We start from the raw sequence: 22,661 nt of genomic DNA on the forward strand, positions 1-22,661 counted from the left end.
CTGTCTCGAAGCGTTGAATGTTTTCCCCCACTAGGCCGGATATACCATGTGAGCATTTTGTGAAACACTCTCGACTCTACATCGAGGTGAATTGGGCTATTTCTAGTAACCCGTTTAATTGTAGACCAATCTACACCATTTTCATCTGAATCCCCTGTATTCGCTACACCTAAACCCTCCGCAATAGTTTCTGGAGATATATATATCCTTCCCCATGACATGTGTATTAATTCCTATTATATTAGTCTTATTAGGCTCGTGCTGTAAGGAAGCATTGTTGTAGAAGACTCTAACTAGGTTGGGATAATATCTTGGTTCTACACCAAGGAATTCAAGCCAACCCCAAGATGTAAATGTGGATTTAAAACTAAATGCATATTTATCATCAAACAAGAAACCCAGGTCAATGACACGTTCGGGACGAATCTTCCTTACTTTAAAACTCGTCTGCCATCTTTGTTTCTCCATGTCGGATCTAAAGTTCAGAGTTTCGAAGGACCTGATTTCCTCAGAAGAATCGTTTGTTACAGAAGGAGGTGGTTGAGAAGAACTGGGTTGAGAAGAGCTTTGAGAAAGACCTCGCTTCTGACGCTGACGTTTTGGAGCCATTTTGGTTGGATGCTACCCCTATTACAATGGAACACAAACACATTCAGGATAAAAACTCCAATATAGAAATCAATCAAACCCATAAAATATCGATAAATTTACCTGAATATCTGATCGTCACTTATGATAACGGTAGAAGGAAGAAAGAGGAGAGGAAGATCTGCCTGCTTGCATTTATGTTTAGGGTTTCTCGATTAAGAGTACTATATAAACGGTGGAAAACACTTGATATTTAAATTAGTATCGACACAAAATATATTAGTGTCGACACATTATTTAGACATATTCTCTCATAAAACCGGTATAATTGTACCGGTTAGATTAAAAATTACATATTACATTATACTTTTGGGTTCGATGATTTTGGGATCGACACTTTTTTATATATGGATCGACACTTTATGGGTGCACCTTGTTTTTAATTCATTCTGGGAAAAAATATCGACACAAACTATATTAGTGTCGACACATTATTTAGACTTATTCTCTCATAAAACCGGTATAATTGTACCGGTTAGATTAAAAAATTACATATTACATTATACTTTTGGGTTCGATGATTTTGGGATCGACACTTTTTTATATGGATCGACACTTTATGGGTGCACCTTGTTTTTAATTCATTCTGGGAAAAAAATATCGACACAAACTATATTAGTGTCGACACATTATTTAGACTTATTCTCTCATAAAACCGGTATAATTGTACCGGTTAGATTGAAAAATTACATATTACATTATACTTTTGGGTTCGATGATTTTGGGATCGACACTTTTTATATATGGATCGACACTTTATTGATGCACCTTGTAAAAATTCATTCTGGAAAAAAAATATCGACACAAACTATATTAGTGTCGACACATTATTTAGACTTATTCTCTCATAAAACCGGTATAATTGTACCGGTTAGATTAAAAAATTACATATTACATTATACTTTTGGGTTCGATGATTTTGGGATCGACACTTTTTTATATATGGATCGACACTTTATGGGTGCACCTTGTTTTTAATTCATTCTGGGAAAAAAATATCGACACAAACTATATTAGTGTCGACACATTATTTAGACTTATTCTCTCATAAAACCGGTATAATTGTACCGGTTAGATTGAAAAATTACATATTACATTATACTTTTGGGTTCGATGATTTTGGGATCGACACTTTTTATATATGGATCGACACTTTATTGATGCACCTTGTAAAAATTCATTCTGGAAAAAAAATATCGACACAAACTATATTAGTGTCGACACATTATTTAGACTTATTCTCTCATAAAACCGGTATAATTGTACCGGTTAGATTAAAAAATTACATATTACATTATACTTTTGGGTTCGATGATTTTGGGATCGACACTTTTTATATATGGATCGACACTTTATGGGTGCACCTTGTTTTTAATTCATTCTGGGAAAAAATATCGACACAAACTATATTAGTGTCGACACATTATTTAGACTTATTCTCTCATAAAACCGGTATAATTGTACCGGTTAGATTGAAAAATTACATATTACATTATACTTTTGGGTTCGATGATTTTGGGATCGACACTTTTTATATGGATCGACACTTTATTGATGCACCTTGTAAAAATTCATTCTGGAAAAAAAATATCGCCACAAACTATATTAGTGTCGACACATTATTTAGACTTATTCTCTCATAAAACCGGTATAATTGTACCGGTTAGATTAAAAAATTACATATTACATTATACTTTTGGGTTCGATGATTTTGGGATCGACACTTTTTATATATGGATCGACACTTTATTGATGCACCTTGTAAAAATTCATTCTGGAAAAAAAATATCGACACAAACTATATTAGTATCGACATGACCCTTAATGTGTATAAGAAACATGTACAACAACATACTGCTAACTTTTCTCATCTCATTCATAATTATATTCACATAAAAAAATATAAATCGTATACAAAATTATAAATCGTATACAAAATTATAAATCTTATACAAAATTAACTCGACATTTACATCATTGCATCCTTTTGTTATTCTTATGTAATATTGCGGCTTTTGTTATCTCCTGTCTTCGTTCATTTTGATTGTGGCTTACGAGATCATTTAATACTCGCGATCGATCCCAGTCTCCAACAACCTATATTCAAATTGTCAGAACGTTAAGTATTGTCAACTACAGCATTCAATCTACGACTTTTAACAATTTTACCACAAACAATTTTTTCTATCCACTTACAAAATCACCAGTTGCCCCTGTAGAACCGATCGATTCCATCCACATCATCACATACATGCCGCAATCATATCTGTTACAAAATTTGAAAACCACACATGTCAATTATGATGAATACTGCATAAATTAAGCTTTCTATTTGTGATAACATCTCATACCCATTCAATTGCTTATTCTTCTTATGCTCCACAAATTTGAAGTTTTTCAAGGGATACTTTCCTAGAGATCCACATGACTCAACCCAAATGCGTTTCTTATTATAAGAATCTAATATTTTAATCTGCATTAAAATAGAAGAAGTTATGCACCAAAAAAATTATACATTATAATTTACATAATGTCCTTTCATACATACATACATACATACCAATCTCTTAGCATCCTTCACTCTCTGTTTAGCTGCTTCAGTTGTAAACATACTATCATATATTGTTACAACATGATCTACCATATCCAACACCAACAGATACCAGTGTGAATTATGGTAGTTTATTGTGATCATTATCTGCAACAAATTTCACACCCAATTTGACAAAATTCAACATTCTATATCCGAAAACATCATTTGCAATTGGTATGGTGTCTTACCTTCTCACAGTCCGTGAATTTCACATAGTTATCCAATATGACACCCCAGAAGGTAGAAATATTCTCAACACTTTCTTTATTGTTGGCTTCCAACGCCTGTTGCTGTAATTACGCAACAAACATTATTAATTTACCGTCTATAACACTACTTTTCAATATTTATTAATTTAACTCACCACTAAGAGGTATGGAAGGTAGCCAATCCTCCGGTGTGACTTTTGAGAATCGTAGCATATGGTCCAGGCGAGCAAATCGATAACCTAACAAAATTAATTACACAATCAGAACATATTCAATAAGTTTTATTTATTTTCTACTTTCTACTTACCACACCGCCAACCCATTCTGTAGGCTTCAACGTTGCAACGTCGTATACAGTAGCGAATTGATTTCCCATTGATATTACAGAATATCTGTATGAATCATTAGGATTAATATCTTGTCATGAAATATTTAAATATCACTCACAAAACAATATATTTCACTTACCCCGATTCTAACTCGCTATTCCATAAATAATCACAAATTGCAGCTTCGATGTCATCAATTCCAGTTGGAATGTCCGCTTTTTCAACCTACAATTTGCATACAAATTTTTGTCACAACAACATAATAAAAATCAAATTAAGTATTCTTTTATTAAACTTACCTTCTGCTTCTTCTTCTGGGGTGCAGGACATTCCGAATCCAAAACTGCTGCTATGACACTCTCCGGTGTATAAAGCACATTGGGCCTCTCCTTCCTCCTCATTTCTTCCATCTCTTCTTCTTCCTCCTCCCTCTTTTCTTCTTCATATTTTTTCAGTTCATCGTACTTTTTTTCTACATAGCTCTTCATATCTTTTATTTCACCCTTCAATTGAGCTCCTTCATCCGAGTATTTATCAACCACCCCCTTCACCCCCGTAAGTTCACTCCTCAAATCAACAACCTCCTTCACCACTCCCTCAAATTTTTCTCCCGTCACCATCTTAATATCACCCCTTAACACCGAAACTTCTTTCACCACTTCACCCCTCAACACCTCTACTTCTTTCACCACTCCATCTATTTTTCCTTCCACTACCCCCTTATGCCTCTCGAGTTTCTCTACGACTTGATCAAGTTTCTCTTCGACTCTTGATTGTCTTTGCATGATTTCAAATTGGATTTTTTGATATCAGCCAATTCAGACATCAAAATGTCGAAGTTACTCTGTTTTGCTTCACCGTCGTCCCACTCACCTTCATCCCCCAATACAACCATCCCTCCTTTCTTCTCCTCTGCCTCCACTGCCTCCTCTACATCCTTGCCAATAACCTTCAAAAAATTAAATTACAATATTAAGACATTGATTATATTCTTAATATTATTTAATTACATTTATTACCATTTCTTGCTTCTTCCCTCTATCCAACTTCAACTTCACCATCACTCTAACCACCTCTTCCTTCCCCCATGCACGGATGCGTGCCACTCCGGTTCTTTCATAAGCCGGCACTGCCTCACAGCCCGACCAAAAATCGAACAGTGCAACCTGCATTTATAATAAAATTAGAATTTTTATATAAAAACACAAAAAAGTGATTCAACTCATTTACCTCTAAGATTGCTATGCACCCTTTGAGGTATCTCTGGCTGCCCTTTTTAAAGGTGATAATTGATTCAATCAATCTCGAATGGATATATTCAGCCCAATTGAATTCACCCTTCAAGCCTTCATCGCAAATGAGCTTCATATATTCCTTGTTCGTTGACGTATCACCCGTTGGACAAAGAAATATACCGACAAGGTACAATAGAACTCGGGCCTTCAGCTCATCCCCCAAGTAAGATCCACTTTTGATATCCTCTTCAACTTCAGTATATGTCACCTTATGATTCAAACCATATTTGGAGGCAAGTGCTTTCCAGTTCTTACTCCTACAGACTTCTATAACACTTTTGCCTTTGTTTTGTACCCCCAATACGGCTGCAGCAGTCGATACCCCCAGAGGGAATGAATAATCACCATACTTAGCCATACATTGACTGACGTCAAATTGTGCCATCAAGGATCGACACAATTCCCTCCGAATAGGTCGATCCCTTACTCCGATCAACGATCCAAAACCTATTTCTCCCAGCACATTCAACTGACCCTTCTCCTTAAGGTGTTTAATTAATAAATTCACCCTTTTAATGCTGCATCTTGTCGAAACTTCCTACATTTTTTAACAATATATAATGTTATAGTTCTTATATATTTGTATCAACGTATTTACAAGTTTAATGAATACCTTATTTTCATGTGCTTTCCTCCGTTCTTTGTATTCTTTACTATCATTCCTTGACTGTGTGATGTAAGGTTCCTTTTCAGCATCACTCATTGAATTCCATTTGGACCTCACATCTTTTTTCACCTAATATTAAACATAAACGTTTCTTAATCAATACATTAACACTAAATACTAATACTACTCAATGTCAATTTCATTTTACATACCGAACCGCTCTGTGTGCCATCTCCCTTCATCCTTTTGCATTCGGCCATACTGTTAACATTTAAAATTTGTAATCAATTTAAAGTTTATCGATACTTTAATCCAATTACCATTTCAACAATAATAACAAAAAGACATTGATACTTACTAGAAGTACATATATCCACCCTTTGGTTGCTTTCGAGTCTCGGCCTCAATTTCAAAGTCATCTGCTCCACCAACAATTTTCCAACCCATTGACTCCATTTTTCCTTCATATATCAGTTTACGCAAATCAAATTATTTTGTTACATACACTTTTCAATATACAAATATAGATAACTACTCTTGTGGTAAAACGGTTTTCTTCAAAAGAATTTGAATGGCCACACCAAAATGTGTCGGCACATTTATACAACCTATAATATCATTTTCTACCTATAATATTTAATAAAGTATCGACATTTATCGTTTTCCTTGAATATCTATTTCTACCTGCAATCGGTCCCAAATGCTTCCTTACTCCAAAACCCCAAACAACACATAAAAAACCCTATCGCGATTACTGTAATAATAAAAAATTAGGGTTTCGACAACATACTTTTCGATTCGACTGCAGCAACAAACAAACAAACTTCGCTTTAGAAACGCCTTCTAAAATGCAGCAACAATTACTCTTCGATTTCAAAAACTCGTCCGTTCTATCTATTTTCAGAGGATATTTAGCTTATATTTTCATCGGATATGTTATTTATATTTAATCGATACAAATACAAAAGTGTCGATACTTTTATGTCAGGTGTCGATACTTTCGAAAGGATAATTACCTATTTCTTTGAAAGTGTCGATAATTTATTACACGTACTTACGAAAGTATCGACACTTTCAATATATCCGGTATCATTTTACCGTTTTTATCATTTTGATACCGGTTTTATCATATTTTTTACCTGTTATATCGTTGTGGATCGATATTTTTTTTTAAAGTATCGACACATTATAGGCGCTATAACTGCTTCTCTTTTAAATTCACAAAGTGTCGATCCTTATATAACGTATCGACACTTTTAATTTTACCGGTTTTATCATTTTGTTACCGGTTTTATCATATTTTTACCTGGTATATCGTTTTGGATCGATATATTTCTTAAAAGTATCGACACTTTTTAGGATTTAAAACTGCTTTTAAAGTTATGTAATTTATGTTTCAATTTATTTAATAGTGTTTTATGTTTTCCACCTACAATATTAATTTAATAATTTAATTTACACAAAATTTTATTTGATTGTTTTGATATTTTATAAAATATTATTTAGAATTTAAATTTAACAATATTAACCAAATATAATAATAAATATGTTTTCAACAGTGAAATAAGTATGGACACTTTTATAAAAATGATATATACTTTTTTGAAAGTTATGTAATTTATGTTTCAATTTTTTTTAATAGTGTTTCATGTTTTCCACCTACAATATTAATTTAATAATTTCATTTACACAAAAAATTATTTGATTGTTTTGATATTTTATAAAATATTATTTAGATTTTAAATTTAACAATATTAACTAAAGATAATAATAAATATATTTTCACAGTGAAATAAGTATGGACACTTTTATAAAAAGGATAGATAATTTACAATATAACAGGTAAAAATATGACAAAACCAGATTCATTATGACAAAACCGGTAAAATTTACTTGATATGTTAAAAGTATGGACACTTTTATAAAAAGGATAGATAATTACCGATAACCAAAGTTTACCGGTTACCAAATTTTTTAATAGTTTTTCATATTTTCTACCTAAAACATTATTAGTTGTCAACATAATAGGTACCCGCTAAACCGAATTTATTAAATACATTTTAATGTATCCGGTAATGCTGTATATTAGCCGTATATTAACCCGCCTTTCCTGAGACATTCCCCTACGAGAGGTGGGTCATTGACTGACAATATCAATAATAACAATGATCAGTTTGGATCGAGAAGGTATTGGAGTAACCGTTGTACCTTTTAAAAATTTTAATTTTTTTATATATTAGATATTTTTTTATATTTTATATGAATTATTTGATTACGTATTCTCTTATTATATTATCTCTTAAATTTTTAATATAAACTTTTAATTTCATACCTTTAACACAAATTAACGTGTCTATCCTGACAGTGACGATAATTGGTAACAATACCGAAATTAAAAGTTTTAAGATTTTAAAGATTTTTGGATAGATTTATTTTAAATATATATATTTAATCTTTATATTTTAAATAAAACTTTTAAAAGTTTATAAACATAATGCATGTTAGATAATAATTTTTTTCAACGATTATTATTAACACAAGTATTAAAAAATATTAAATAAATACTTTAAATAAAAAAACATTTAAACACCTAAAATTAATAAAAATAATAATTTAAACACTTAATTTTTTATTAAGTTATTTTTATTATTTAAATTCTTCGAGTTGTATAAAAAAAATTCCTTCGAGAGGTTTGCCTATTGGTTCACCTGTTTAACCTAAATTTCAACTAATTAACGAAGGAAACTTACAATAAAGCCCCCATAAACTGTTTATTTTACTGCATAGCCATTTTCCACCCAGTGGATATTAGAGCCTTATCATCGGCCACTCGAAGGCATTGGTTGTCATTGTAATTACCAGCTATACCAAGACCCATTACTGTGATTAATCAAATTCTGCCGATCCTTGGAATTGAATAAACAACTGTCACTTCGTTAGCTTCGCCCACTCTTTTAACACTCCCCGGATTTCCCAAAGCAAAATTTCAACACGCCAATTATTAAACCTTTCAGCTTCGATTTAAAGGCCTTAATTTTCTGGCTACTCTCTTTGCTTCTCGCTCTTATTCTCTCCTCGCTCTTCGTGGATTCCACCGAGCTCCGATCCCGATGGCTTCTGTTGCCGGATCCAATGCCGTTGCTTTGAAATGCGCTGCTAGGTTTGCTGATTGCAGTAACCGAAAGTTTGTTCAGATTAGGCAATGGTCTCCGATTTCCGGCGGATTCGGATCGGTTCAGGCTCGGCCCAGCATCGTGCTCCAGTGCAAATCAAAACGATCGTTTGCTTCATCCGGTATTTGTTTTCTCTTGCTTTTGAGCGCTTTCTTTTTCATCTTTAAGAAATATTTTTTATTCTCATTTTGCAGAAAGCTCAGCGTGTGGAATATGTTTTTTTTTTTGGCTAATTTAACTGATATTTAGCTACACATGTTAAGAACCCGAGACTTGAGAGATTATTGATGATAACATATCTCTAGTTAATTTAGTTTAAGGATACTGAATTGCAGTCAAATTTATTGTTGGAGCTTGTGGAATTTTGTTGTTTAACTGATGATAATAAGCTACATTCGTTAGTAATCTGAGTGATCAGTGATGATTTATGAGAGATATATATCTAGTTATTTGACTTTTGATTTTTTTTTGCTTTTACAGGTATAAAAGCTCAGGTTGCCACTGTTGAACAAGATAGCACTGAAGCAGCTCAAAAGGTGGAAGCTCCTGTAGCCATAGTTACTGGAGCTTCTAGAGGCATTGGCAAAGCAGTTGCATTGACTCTAGGTAAAGCAGGTTGCAAGGTTAGTGAGTGATCCTTTTGGGATATTATTGTCATTTTTACCTTAATTTGATGTGAAGCATACGAAGAATGAAAGTTGTCGCAGCTGAAGTCTTGACCGAAACTAATAATTCTCAAGTATCCTTCAAGTACTTCAAGAAAAACTGTTTAAACAGCTAAAGAAATATTTTCTTCGTTGTATGCACTACTATTTGTTTTGAATATGATGGTTGTTGGTGCCTTTGTGCTATTTCAGGTCCTAGTGAATTATGCCAGATCATCGAAGGAGGCTGAGGAAGTTTCAAAAGAGGTAAACAGTATGCCCTTGGAAGAAATGTATATCAAAACTTGAGTGTGAATTTTACTTCTTTTTTCCTCGGCTCACGGAATTTTGTCAACTAATGCATAAGAATTCATATGAGTAACCTGGCGTTATGTTTGCTTGAATGGGGTCTTTTTAGTTTGACTTGCAGATGAGAGTTTGTAGGGTGCATGAAATCTAATTCTAGGATTCCTTATGTGCTCATTTTTACATCTGGCTGTATGCATCTAAGGGGAACATAATATCAAATATGACCCCTTTTTCCAGATATAATAATTGGACATTTTGTACCTTTTGTCACCTTTAGTCTTTACTCAAGTCTTTTCTTTAAAATCTTTCATAAAGTGCCTCTATGTTCTTCTGTTTGTTTGGTTATTTGTAATGGTCTTTACTTTAGATAGTTATTAGATCATACTGCATGGTTGAAATGTCTAATATTAATAGCTTGTTGGACTTTTTGTAGATTGAGTCGTATGGTGGTCAGGCTGTTACTTTTGGTGGAGATGTTTCAAAAGAAGCTGATGTAGAGGCAATGATAAAAACTGTGAGTGAATGTTCCCTTTTCATATTTTGTAATTTAATAGTAGATGCATGTTTCATGACTTTATATGTGCAGGCTGTTGATACATGGGGAACTGTTGATATATTAATAAACAATGCAGGTTATTAAGAATCCGTTCTTTTTGCATTACTTGCTCAATTGTTGATTCCGACCTAGCCGCTTAAGTTGGTGATCATCATTTCAGGAATTACTCGGGATACTTTGCTAATGAGGATGAAGAAATCACAATGGCAGGAGGTTATTGATCTGAATCTTACAGGAGTGTTTCTTTGTACTCAGGTTTGAATGCTGAACATCTAAGTAAGTATTTCCAGTGGATGCTTGAGTCGTTTATTGGAACTTAGTTGCTTTTTCTCTTTGCAGGCAGCAGCCAAAATCATGATGAAGAAGAAAAAGGTAATTGGATATTCTCATTTGAACATCACATGTAGTGTTGCTTTGCCAATTTGATTACTGTTGAACTCTGTGCATCCAAGTCAACTGATAATCTATAGCCCATAACTTGAGCCAAAATATTCTAATGTCATAGCTTTGGGATGCATCTTTCTTGTGGATGCTTGCTCTTTTGTAGTGCCAGGAAATGAAGGAAATGTTTTTAAGCAAGCTTCAAGATTGTTGTCTTAGAACATGTGTCATGTCTCAATATATGTTCTAATTTCAGGGGAAGATAATTAACATAGCATCAGTTGTTGGACTGGTCGGCAACATAGGGCAAGCCAACTATAGCGCTGCTAAAGCTGGAGTTATTGGTTTGACAAAGACTGTTGCAAAGGAATATGCGAGCAGAAACATTAATGTAAGTTTTCCCCAGTTAATCCACTTCCAGTACTTGATAAGAAAGATCCAGGATTATGTGTTTTGGAGTTTTGTTGCATGCTTTTTTCAAGATGTGATATGCTCCAATTCTTCTCTTTTCAAGTTCTCCCTTTATCTTAAGAGGAAAAAGAATTGGAATATGCGATGTGGATAATGTGAAGAAAGATGAAAACTGAACAATAAGGGCACCATCCTTATATGAGGTCAAGGAGTAAGATTTATGCTGCTAATCTGGGATATGCTTACTCTGATAATGCAATATGAAAATTTTCTTCCAGGTCAATGCTGTTGCACCGGGATTTATTGCATCTGATATGACCGCCAAACTTGGGGATGACATTGAGAAGAAAATCTTGGACACAATTCCCTTAGGTAAGAAAATCTAGAAAATCATGGTCATGGGGATATGATCCTCTAAGGAGTCTCTAAATAGATGAAAATCTAGAAAAACATTGAAAATATCTGAGTTCAGCACTCACATTCAAGTCCAAGTAGCTTAGAATGATTATTCAAAATCAAATTTCATTATCTCCATCATTGTGAACCTTTCTTGTTAAATTGTTAGCTTTCGGTTGAAATGCCTGAGAGTTCTTATTGCTGTCAATCTTGCAATATTCCAAACATGATGCATATTTGTTTATTTTGACTCTAGTCAACAACCTTCTTTATTGCCTCTATTAATATAAACTTGTATTATCACGTGATATCCTAGTTGCCACAGATTCAAATTGGATGTTTTGAGTAGTAATATTTGGTTACATATTTGCAGCAGTGGTTAACTATATTTGTTATGGATACAGGAAGGTATGGCCAACCCGAAGAAGTTGCCGGACTGGTGGAATTTTTGGCCATAAACCCTGCTTCTAATTACATCACAGGACAGGTATATCAGTTATCATTCTTGCCTTATATAAAATCTTTATGTGGACTTGACGAACTTGTGATATGCCTCAACTCACAAGTATCCATGATTCTGTTAGCTGGCTATAAAGTATAAATGATGCCTAAAGATTAACTAGGCTGAATGCTGACGCGGATCAAATCAGCACTTACACTAGTTTAACCTTGGGGCTAGGCCCTGCATGTCACAATATAAGTTTGATTCGGTATAATGAATCTTTGTTGGTTGTTTCTTTGCTTGCTTTTGCACGCATGGATAAATGCATATATTTTTCTACCAATGCAACATCTTGGTTTTTGTATGGCCTGGCTTTAATGATTTCGTTGTCTCTCACTTGATTGTGAGCTATAAGAGAGGCCAAGCTTATTTAATATTTTTTGACTTGCATTATTTTCTTCGCCTTGTAATTCTTTGTTGCTCCGAGTCTTCATTTTTCTTGAAGTGCCCGTGTTTGAAACTATATTCAACATTTTTCAAGACATGGTTTGGAGATATTAACATACACGTGTCAGACACATATCTATGTCAAACATTGATACCCAAATCTGAATAACTTGGTCGGGATTTGCTTGCACTTCCTTGCTTGTTAGTTGATTAGTTTTCACAAGGCGATTGACCTCTATCGAAACAGTCATACAAAGACATTGATGGGGTGCAAGTAATTGTTTTTGTTGAAACAAAAAGGGCCAAATCAGTTCTAAGCCTTGCAACTGTGGTCAATTCACATCATGTTCCATGATTGATTTCTCTGACAATGTTTTGACAGTGCCTCGCATCCGAGAGTGTTATTGTTTATCTTGTTTCTTTTCCCCTTTTCTTGAATTATAGCTGATAGCCTAGGGACGTTGTTTTGCAGGTGTTTACCATTGATGGAGGAATGGTCATGTAAAATTGTGGTACCTTAAGCTTTCATCGGTTCTGCATCTATATCAGGACTCAAAATTAATATAGCTTGTTTAGTGTTTTGGATGTTTGCTATGAGTCGATCAGTTTTAGCTATTCGAAGTTTATTCGCCATGATATAAGTATTATCGGCAGCATTTCCAAACGAAAAAGCTATTTTACTTGTAGGCTTTCATTTGACCTTTTGAACAGTTTGTTCTCTTCATACATGGAGTTTTAACATTTGAATCTGAAAATTTATGTCAATTTGCCCGCATATTTCTGCTATTTCATTTATCAAGGATGACTAAAATTTTATCCGCGGATTTTATATCTAGTCATTTTGAATGGCTTGATCTCTTTTCTCGAAGAGCAAGGATGGATAGAGTAGAGTTCTGATAAATAGTTTATTCTATATAAAGTTACTAATTTACCTTAAACCCACAGACTTCGAATATATTAATCCAAAATCAAAACAAAATTTGTTTTTTCAAATGAGTACTTTTTCATGCTTTATATCCAATCCTCTCTAGTGTCAATTTTCTATCTAATCCTTTGATCTTAAATACAAGGAATATTAGATACGACCGATTATAACATCATATATGGAACATGAATCAAAAAACAAAAAGTTAATAACGATTAGGACAAACATACCCTCTAATTTATCTATTTTTTCTTCTATCTGGTCCTGCAAATTAGTTTGATCTTAAATAACCAAAACACAAATACTGAATTTCCACATCTAATATCAATACCTCATGAACTTCGATTTTGGCTAAGCATTAAAATCCAACTTCTTTGCATCTTCTCTCTAGCATTTGGTTCCCCCATTTCTCGAATCATTTTCTGAGGAACGCCTTCTGCATTTTTTTAGACAGTTCAAGAGGCTCATATGCTAATAACTGAAGCATTCATCTTATCAGGACTCCCTTGATATTTGAGCTCTACAAACGTGCCTCCGCCTTCTCCCTTGGCCAGTCTTCCTGGGTTAATACAAACACATCTTTTCATTTGTTCTTCCCCTTTGCTTGTTCCCCCTACAGATAACACCTGTAACCACAAAGAACATGCAAGGATGCATGAGGATCTCATTCTTCTTTTATTTATTGCAAAAAACCACATTACTCGAACTCAAGCATGTGTTGAATATGAGTATGTGCCCAACACCGACTGTATTTTCCATTTTTTCATATATTTAGAGGTTCTTTAAGGGATTATATCCCATACTAAACACAGATACTCGAAGAAAAATCAAGAGTTAAAGCAACATAAATAGATACTGGAACGGTGTTTTCTTTTCTTTATCATCTTAACTGAAGTTGGAACTGAGAAAATTCTATGTTACCAGGACCCCAGATGTATTCAATATGTGTATCTTTAACTATCTTGCTAGGACTTATATAGAGGATCCTTAAAAATCGTTTTCCCGTATCAATGCTTCAATATATATGACATGTATACCGAATACAAATATTTCAAGAGAAATATGGGGTAGGAGCAACATAGGACGGTTTGGGATCACCACTAACCTTGACAAAATACTTGATATCTGAAGGTAAGATAAGAAGCTCCGGAACTGAAGAAATTTGAAGAGCTTCAGGAGCAAGGGAAAAATCCATTGGGACACCTTCAGCTGGTGGATAGAGCGGATAAAAGCTGTAACATCAATCAACAAAATAAAACATATTTGATAGGTTAATTAACATGTCATATTACTGAACCAACTAAGAAATTATTAACTGAAATGAGTTTCAGAAAATATAATAACTTATTGAAAGATACCTCTGTTGGCTAAGAATATGGGTGGCAAGTCTACTCAAGCGATCATTAGGTTTTCCCTCCACTGAATGTCTTGACATCTCCTCCCCACTAAGATGTTTGAGAATATCTACTGTGCAGCAACCTATCTTGACCTGAAAGCGAAAATTTATGTTACTTGGATTTAGGTATGTATCGGATATTGAGTGTCTACCCAATACTTATATGTATATTTTCCCCCAAAATTTGCATGTACTCAGAAGGTGCTTGCAGGATTATATCCCCATACCATGTTCGAATATGAATCGGACATGTTAGTGTCAATTACCGGGTATGAACCCAACATGGGCATGTTCAAGTTTTTCGTGTATCTGGAGAATACTTGGAGAAATATACTATTGTATCATGTTTGCATACACATTGAAAACGAGTATTGGATGAACATAAATATTTTAAGAAAGATGAAAAATCAGAATCTAGCCCAAAATTACCATCGAATATACTTTTACATGTTCTACCACTCAAGGTTAAACCGTCATAATTTGGCAACTAGTTTAAAAGTTATAGCATTCGGTGTCAAACATGTTTAGAAGATATGCTCCATTAAGCTATTTTAATCTGACTCTTCAATTTCCTTGAAGTATCCGTGTCAAGTAGTTACGCCCAAAACATATACACTCATGGTGAATCCTCCAAGACTATATCAGTGGTGGATGCATACTTGTACCCAACACTGACCTCTGACTCCAAGTAACATGGCTACCAAGCAAAAGCTCGAGAGAAAGGTAAATAAAGCAACATAATAGATAAAAGTTGCAATTGATTTACCTGATCTGCCTCAAAAATCCCTGGATTATTAAGATTGGTTATCTGGATAAGAATGGAGAAACGAGATCAAGTTATTTATGAAAAAACAGATTGTGGACTCGAGTAGGAATTCATCACTATATCAGCAGACCTGATGTTTAACATCGAGAGAATCAAGATCGAAAGCAGGCTGCATAAAGTTCAAATAGAAATTTCAGCATTTGATTAATTTCAAAATATCAACAAACCAAACAGAAGTACAATTCATTTTATTTGGCAAAAGGGAAAATGACCTGAGGGAAAACAAAATCGTGATGAGCATCTCGTACAGATGGAATCATAACCAACTGAGCACTGGGACCCATATATTCCAAATAATCTTGAACCTGAAAATACCAGTAAGAAAAACAGATGATGAAAGATGCATAAGTTATGTTACTCAGATTCAAGTGTTTCATAAAGAAGCATAAGTTATGCTAATTGGATTCGGGTATTATATTTCTGTACCCATATCCAAATACAAACCAACAGAGATACTCAAGAAAAATGAAAGGCAAGAGAAACATAAAACATCAGTAGTAACTTTTTCTTTATAGATACCATTCTAAGAACCTCTGATTGGAATATATCATCAAAACTCAAGTCAACAGTTCCTTTCTTGATCTGTGGATGTTCAGAATCGATAAAAGGCCCTAACTGAAAGTTATCAAGAAGCCACCTGGTTAGGAAACAACAGTAAAATTCTACAAAAGAACTGGGGAAAAAAAGTGCAGTGGTTTCACACCAGTATAAGCAACTGTGGAGACTTTCTGGTTGCATAGGCGAGCAGTTCTGAAAGAGGCTCAAATAATAAGTTGTCTGTAGTAGTGAATGGACCAGCAGCAATAATCTGTTCAAACATTCATCACAATTAAAGAATTTGTTAAAAACAAAAAGTCAGAAACTTAAGAGAAGAGAAACAATCCTACATTACTCAGACTAGGGTATGAGTGTCATTATATGTATCTGACAGAGGTATCTCCAATTTTTAAGCAAAATTTCTCTAAGGATCATATCCCCATACTCCTATCCAAAAATGTGTTGGACACAGTACTTCAAGAAAAATGAAGAGTCGGAACAACATAGGAATCGTCATTAGAGAGAATTCCAGATTGCCATGGCTGCATGAGTCCAGAAATTACTAATCTAAGATAGTTATCTGACATATAAGATTATCCTACACACCATTGTTATCTCTGTTGACGCAGAGGAAAGATGTGTTGCCTGAATCTCATCATCTAAAGCTTGCTTCTTTGCAGGAGGCAGATCCATATCAGCAGCAATGGATAAAGGAATATAATCTACTAGCTCTGATGCAATCAAACAATGGCCACTAGGGTTGTTACCCTTGATACCTACAACCTGCATAGAATAAATATCTCCAGTCTGATATGGGATTTTTTCAACAGACCAAACAAGACCAACAATCTTTTATAATGTTTATTACCTGGCCCGGAAAAAAGGAAAAGAGGCTCAGTTTATTTAACTCTAGTCGAACACGTTGCCCTCCAGAATGCTCAACACTGTCAAAACGATAGGAGACAGCCAAAAAGGAGAGTTAGAACAGCATATATAAATATTATTTTTCTAATGTGAAAAGTGTGTAGAGTAGTCCGGCCTCCATTTACAAGGCAAGGCTCTTAAATATAAAATAAGGTATGTCGAAAGTCCAGATTTAGGCTGACTAAAAGTATTCTATCAACCAAATTGATCTCACACAGTATGGTAAATTGGTTCTATTCATAATTTAATTACAACAGCACCCTTGCTAAAGTGTTCGATTGTTCATTTGTCATGTGGCTGGCTCATTATTGATAAAATCATCTGTTATCTTTGACTATGCTTACACCAGTTAACATAATGAATGTCTATTTGGTTCCCTCTTAATGTGTTAATGAACACAAATACAATAAATATTCGGCCCAGGGCATTTTACCTGCTTTGCAATAAGATGGATTTATCATTTAGATGACCCTCACCATCACAGCAGATCATCCCGACGGCAAATATGCTCCTCTGAAGCAATAAATTCTTTTAGATGCATGGGCAATTAAAGACTCTAAGAGATGACAGGTGAAACAGCAAACTACCTGTGAAGCAATTGATGGATCCATTGGTTCTTCATAGAGACTAGATGCAACAAGTGCAGTTGCATGCTTCTTTATGCGGTTTTCAAGTACATTGAACTGTAGCAATGATAAGCCATCTTACTAACATAGATTGCAGATTAAAAGAAAAAACAATGATTTATGATATAATAACTATCAGTATACCCTGTCTTCAATCCTGTCATACAAGAACCTGCAACCTGGTTCTGGCCCTGATCTGTGGACCACCAATGAACAGCTTTTCTGAGGTTGAATCCTTTTAATAATGCCATCCTCAGGATTCTCATGATCTTCAATTGCAGTCTCAGTAGTAGGAAGATTATCAATGTTGAATTTGACCACAAATTTGTTACTTCGTGTCCCAAATGGTGTCACTAGTTTTGATTTCCTCTCAGAAGAATAAATGTTCCCCTTCATTTTGTGTGATGAGTCATATATGTCCAAATGATGTTTCTCGGATTTCCCTGTTGGGGTTCCAAGAATAACATTGTTTGTATCTTCAACTTCGGCATCTAAAACCCTGGACAAATCACATCCCATGATTTAAAAACTAAACTTAAATCAGAAACTGTGCAAAATAATCCAAAACACAGCACTTGAAGCCCAGTAATGTTTCAAGAGGAAATTCAACCACAATTACCAAATAAAAACAAAGGAGAAAATGAAAACATCCAAAAATGCCATATGAAATCTATTGAGGGATTCAACCACGATTAGATATTCATTTGTTTCCACTGATCTGCCACCCCGCCTCAAACCTGAACTTAATTTAAGTTCTAGTACCCTAACCTGAATCCAAAATAAACAAACCCCCAACCAAACCAAATACAAAAAACACATACGATAAAAAACCTACCAACTAAACCAAATACAAACGATTAAAATAAAAAACACATATGATAAAGTGTAGTCAACTTTGCAAACTAAAATTAAAATATATAAAATTAAAAGAGAGGTATCTTAGTAAATATTCCAGGTTGGGGGATTTTATCTAAAACCATTCTAACCTGAACCCAAAAATTTTAATAGAAAACCCACACGACCCGGCCTAAGCAGAACTTTATTTTCAGAAAACCACTTCTCTAGGGTCAGGCCAAAATGCTACACAAGTTTTCCTCTTAGGATCATTTGAAACAAGCAAATGATTTACTTTCCCTTTTCTTTTTCTTCCAAAACTATGTACAAAAAGCGAAAGAATAAAATGCTAATATTATTTTAACAATATGACATGAAAAAATGCTCACATGTCGACATCTTTGAAAGAGTACAAATGCAAGCCAGCATCCTTTTTAACACCTTCCCCTACTTGTTCGTTCTGTAGGTGTCCTAAAAACCCATCCATTTCTGCATCCCTTACAACAGGTTCATCAAGTTGTCTGCACCAAAAGTAGGCTTTTAATTAGAGTATTAACACTTCTATAGATCTAGTAAATATTCAAAATTTAAGAAAAAACAAAGACAAAGAAACCATATAAGAAATTGCTCTATAAAATTTTCTCTACACAATTACTAATTAAAAAAAAACAAGAGGGCTAGCTAAATCAGTAGAATTACCGATTGAGATAATAAACCTCCCAGCTTGAAACGATATCGGAAGGATGGAGACAGTAATTTACACAGAACGTGTGGCCTAACCGAAAAAAAGGATTTCAGATCTTTGCTCACCATTAATCAATAAGAAAAAGAGAAACGATCAAATTGAAATTCTAAAAAAGAAAACTCACATTTCTTGAGTATCTCTTCTTCTTCATCAAGAGTGAACCCGCTCTTCAAGAACTCTGCTTTGATCTCCTCTTCCATGGCTGCCTCAGTCTCTCTCTAACTCTCGGTCGATTTCTGTCAATCTAATCTAGGGTTTCGTTTTTGCTGATGCGAGAAATGGCGGGAAAGTTTTTTGCTTTGGATAAGTAAATGACAAAAAGAGGGCTTTTGCACTTTCGCGGGTTTTTTGTTGGTCTAATATACTTTTAGCCCCCAATTTTTTCATCTATTAGCGAGAAGACCCCTCTTTTTGGTCGTGCTCTTGGATAATGAAACTTTTACCTTTAGTCGGCCTGATCGAGTATTGATTCAAGTTATATAATAGTAATAATATTTTTATTTAAATTCAAGAATAAAAATATTATTATTTCCCAAAATTCAAGAGCCTTTTTCATATATATAATTTAATTTAATTATAATAGTGTTCATTCATGTTTATTTATCAAAATAAAAATTTTTGTTACACAAGACAATTATACACCTAATCAACCATGTCATCTAAAAATATATATTTGATTAGATGCGCTATTGTATAACTTTGATAATCTAATTAGATCATCACGTTGCGATTTTCATTTCGCGTTGCGATTCTCTCGTTGCGATAGTCATTTCCGCGTTGCGATTCTCATTATCTCGTTGCGATTTTCATTTCAACCAAAAGACAAAACAGTGTTGCAAATTTTAGTTTCAATAATAAACTACTATTTATGTTTATTGTTTTTGGTATATCTTGACAGTGTAGTTTTTGGTATATCTAACTTGGTATGTTTATTGTTTTTGTAGAAATTTTTTTCGGCTTCATTGACATTAAGGAATAAAGTTAGCCTAGCCACTACAATTGCTTCGAAGCTTTCACCTGCACAAAGAAAATTGTTTGAGGAAACCTGCTTCGGGCCATGGCTGAGAGTACAACATCCGGGTGGAGATGCTAATTTGACCCATTTGTGGCTTCAGACCATGACTAGCGATCTACCCGACAGTATACAACGTAGTGAGGAAGAGATATGGTTTCATTTTCCACTGGCGTATACTTGTTTTGGGCGGAAGGAGTTCTGCTTAATCACTGGTCTACGATTCGGACACGATGATGTAGGCCGGTACACTCGTCATATCACCCGCCCATCATGGTTATCCAGGGTTTTTCCTGATGAGTCAATAGAGAAGCCGAACTTACACGTCGACGACATGAAGAAATTGTTTAATAAGAAAGATGATTTTACTCGGATGAATGACGTCGATGTTGTCCGAGTATGCATTCTACTACTTTTGTATGCCGGCTTTTTAGGTAGAGAGGCCAGACAACCTATTCCTCAGGAGCTAATATTATTGGTAGAGGACCTAAATGCATGGAATCTGTTTCCGTGGGGTTCGTATATATGAAAATCTACCTGGACTAAGTTGTCGTCTGCCTTTGATGACCGCAAAAGTTTGCGGGGCGATGGGTCGAAATACACTTTGTCAGGCTTTGTTTGGGCCTTTAAGGTAAGAATTTCTATATAATGTTTTCAAAATTATAATTAATTATTTAACAATTACTAATGTTTGTTATTATATTGTTTGTAGATTTGGATATTCGAGGCCTTTCCAGCCATGAAGACATATGCAATAAAAACTTCAAATGATATTCCTAGGGCTATTTCCTGGAAGAGGAAACGTCTGTTGGATTGGGAAGACTTAATACCATATGCGACAATAAATAATGTAAGTTAACACAAATACTATAATATATAAATAAGTTATTAATAGTAGACGTTTAACTTTGTTTGAGTTTTTATATTTTTAGGAGGCCAACATTATATTAATGAGACTGACACCCACGGAGGCTGAGCTTGCTACTGATTGGTGGCAAGCTAGTCAGCGTTTTCTTGATGGCACGAATGATGAGCAGCCTCCACTTCCTCCACTTCGAGAGCCATCACCTCACCCAGAGCCATCACCTGATCGACCCGACTATACACCTCTACAACGAGAGCCATCACCTATCCCGTCACATCATCGAGCCTCTTCTCCACCATCACCTCATGATAGGCGACCGGCAAAGATGCCACGACTTCTATCTCCCTGTTCTCCACCTCCACGGGATGAGTCAAGGGAGTTACGTGATGAGGTCAATGCCTTGCGTGAGGAGATCGGTACTCTACGCGATAACGATGGTGCATGGCGTGTGGAGGTGTCTACTTTACGTGGTGAGGTTGCCGCTCTACGTGAGATGGTAGTATCGTTGTAGAATGAGGTTCATACTCTACGCAACGAGGTACGTTTAAGATTTTCCATATTTAACTTGATGATAAATTTACTCGTAATTTCACTTAAATTAATCATTTCACTTAGATTGCTTAGTAAATTTATTCGGTTGCTGCCAATACTGCTAAACTGTTTATTAACACTGTGAAGTTAGTATTTGTCTTTTTGTTTTGTCTTTTGGTTGAAGTAAATTTATTCGGTTGCTGCCAATTCTGCTAAACTGTGTATTCTTTAACACTGTGAAGTTAGTATTTGTCTTTGTTTTGTCTTTTGGTTGAAAGTTTGAAATATATTTGTCTTTTTTCACTGTTTAAATATCATGTCTGTTTATTTACTGATATTTGTATTTAATTATTTAGCGGACCGATAAGGTGGATGCTTTACGTCGGGTTTTTCTTGCACGACAGAGTTCACGCATCAGACGGCGTGCACGTGCTATTAAGTCTCCGTATACCCCAATAGTGCGAAGACACTGCAAGAAGAAGCCCGACTCGCCTGTCATCCCTCAAGAGTCCACTCCTATCGTTGAAGAGGCCCCTATCATTCCTCGAGAGTCCCCTCCCACCGTTCAAGAGGCCACTGTCATCGTTGAAGAGGTCCCTCCCACTATTCAAGAGCCCGATTCACATGGCGTCATATGTAGGATTCTTGAGAAACCCTCTGACGTGCCGGACATGATGGATTCAAGTTGGCTCTCGTATGAGTTACCGGCCAGTACCATACCGGTATCTGAAGTGGAGAGGAAACAACTACCGGACACAATTCTGGATAACACCCTTTGGGCTAAGACCGCAGTTGATTTTTATCTACATGAGCGAAGCCAGGGGTGTTTCACTGATATATGCAAGCTCAACGATGATATCTATTTGTTGCTTGATCGGTCTTGGTGGGGCGTATTATTAGGGGTCGAAGACAATGGCTATCTCGATGGAGGGGTAAGTCTTATATTCTTATATTTTAATTTGATTATTTTTTGTAATTTATGTAAGTTACTAATATATGT

At 34.9% G+C, this 22,661-nt stretch overlaps 2 protein-coding genes across 3 annotated transcripts; one reads left to right on the forward strand and one right to left on the reverse strand.

The window, feature by feature from the left end:
* The first annotated feature begins 8,656 nt into the window (after positions 1 to 8,656).
* On the forward strand, positions 8,657 to 13,195 carry LOC120197892 (3-oxoacyl-[acyl-carrier-protein] reductase 4-like). Its single transcript, XM_039199289.1, has 11 exons — positions 8,657 to 8,975; positions 9,335 to 9,477; positions 9,712 to 9,765; positions 10,241 to 10,321; positions 10,394 to 10,439; positions 10,524 to 10,618; positions 10,703 to 10,735; positions 11,001 to 11,135; positions 11,434 to 11,527; positions 11,956 to 12,038; positions 12,913 to 13,195. Exons 1-11 carry the CDS (start codon positions 8,792 to 8,794, stop codon positions 12,943 to 12,945), a joined length of 981 nt encoding a protein of 326 aa, XP_039055220.1. The 5' UTR covers positions 8,657 to 8,791; the 3' UTR covers positions 12,946 to 13,195.
* A 525-nt stretch (positions 13,196 to 13,720) lies between these two features.
* On the reverse strand, positions 13,721 to 19,589 carry LOC120198320 (DNA polymerase alpha subunit B-like). Of its 2 annotated transcripts, XM_039199656.1 has the most exons (16): positions 19,378 to 19,589; positions 19,208 to 19,283; positions 18,898 to 19,029; positions 17,819 to 18,173; positions 17,636 to 17,731; positions 17,482 to 17,561; positions 16,993 to 17,068; positions 16,731 to 16,907; positions 16,291 to 16,395; positions 16,107 to 16,202; positions 15,800 to 15,892; positions 15,658 to 15,696; positions 15,528 to 15,569; positions 14,724 to 14,854; positions 14,471 to 14,597; positions 13,721 to 13,991 (listed from the first exon to the last, which is right to left on the reverse strand). In XM_039199656.1, the coding sequence occupies exons 1-16, from the start codon at positions 19,451 to 19,453 to the stop codon at positions 13,830 to 13,832; spliced, it is 1,863 nt and encodes a 620-aa protein (XP_039055587.1). In that variant the 5' UTR covers positions 19,454 to 19,589; the 3' UTR covers positions 13,721 to 13,829. The 2 variants fall into 2 exon arrangements, with proteins under 2 accessions (XP_039055587.1, XP_039055588.1); XM_039199657.1 differs by lacking the exons at positions 15,528 to 15,569; positions 15,658 to 15,696.
* Positions 19,590 to 22,661: the final 3,072 nt, after the last annotated feature.

The sequence above is a fragment of the Hibiscus syriacus genome, unplaced genomic scaffold, assembly GCF_006381635.1.
Source record: "Hibiscus syriacus cultivar Baekdansim isolate YM2019G1 unplaced genomic scaffold, ASM638163v2 tig00117056_pilon, whole genome shotgun sequence".
NCBI lineage: Eukaryota > Viridiplantae > Streptophyta > Magnoliopsida > Malvales > Malvaceae > Hibiscus > Hibiscus syriacus.

Coding starts and splice junctions, on each gene's coding strand:
- LOC120197892 (XM_039199289.1), top strand. CDS start 8,792: ATGGCTTCTGTTGCCGGATCCAATGCCGTTGCTTTGAAATGCGCTGCT. Junction 8,976..9,334: donor ACGATCGTTTGCTTCATCCG/GTATTTGTTTTC, acceptor TTGCTTTTACAG/GTATAAAAGCTCAGGTTGCC. Junction 10,322..10,393: donor TAGAGGCAATGATAAAAACT/GTGAGTGAATGT, acceptor TTATATGTGCAG/GCTGTTGATACATGGGGAAC.
- LOC120198320 (XM_039199656.1), bottom strand. CDS start 19,453: ATGGAAGAGGAGATCAAAGCAGAGTTCTTGAAGAGCGGGTTCACTCTT. Junction 19,030..19,207: donor GAGGTTTATTATCTCAATCG/GTAATTCTACTG, acceptor CTTTTGGTGCAG/ACAACTTGATGAACCTGTTG. Junction 17,732..17,818: donor ATGACAGGATTGAAGACAGG/GTATACTGATAG, acceptor TCATTGCTACAG/TTCAATGTACTTGAAAACCG.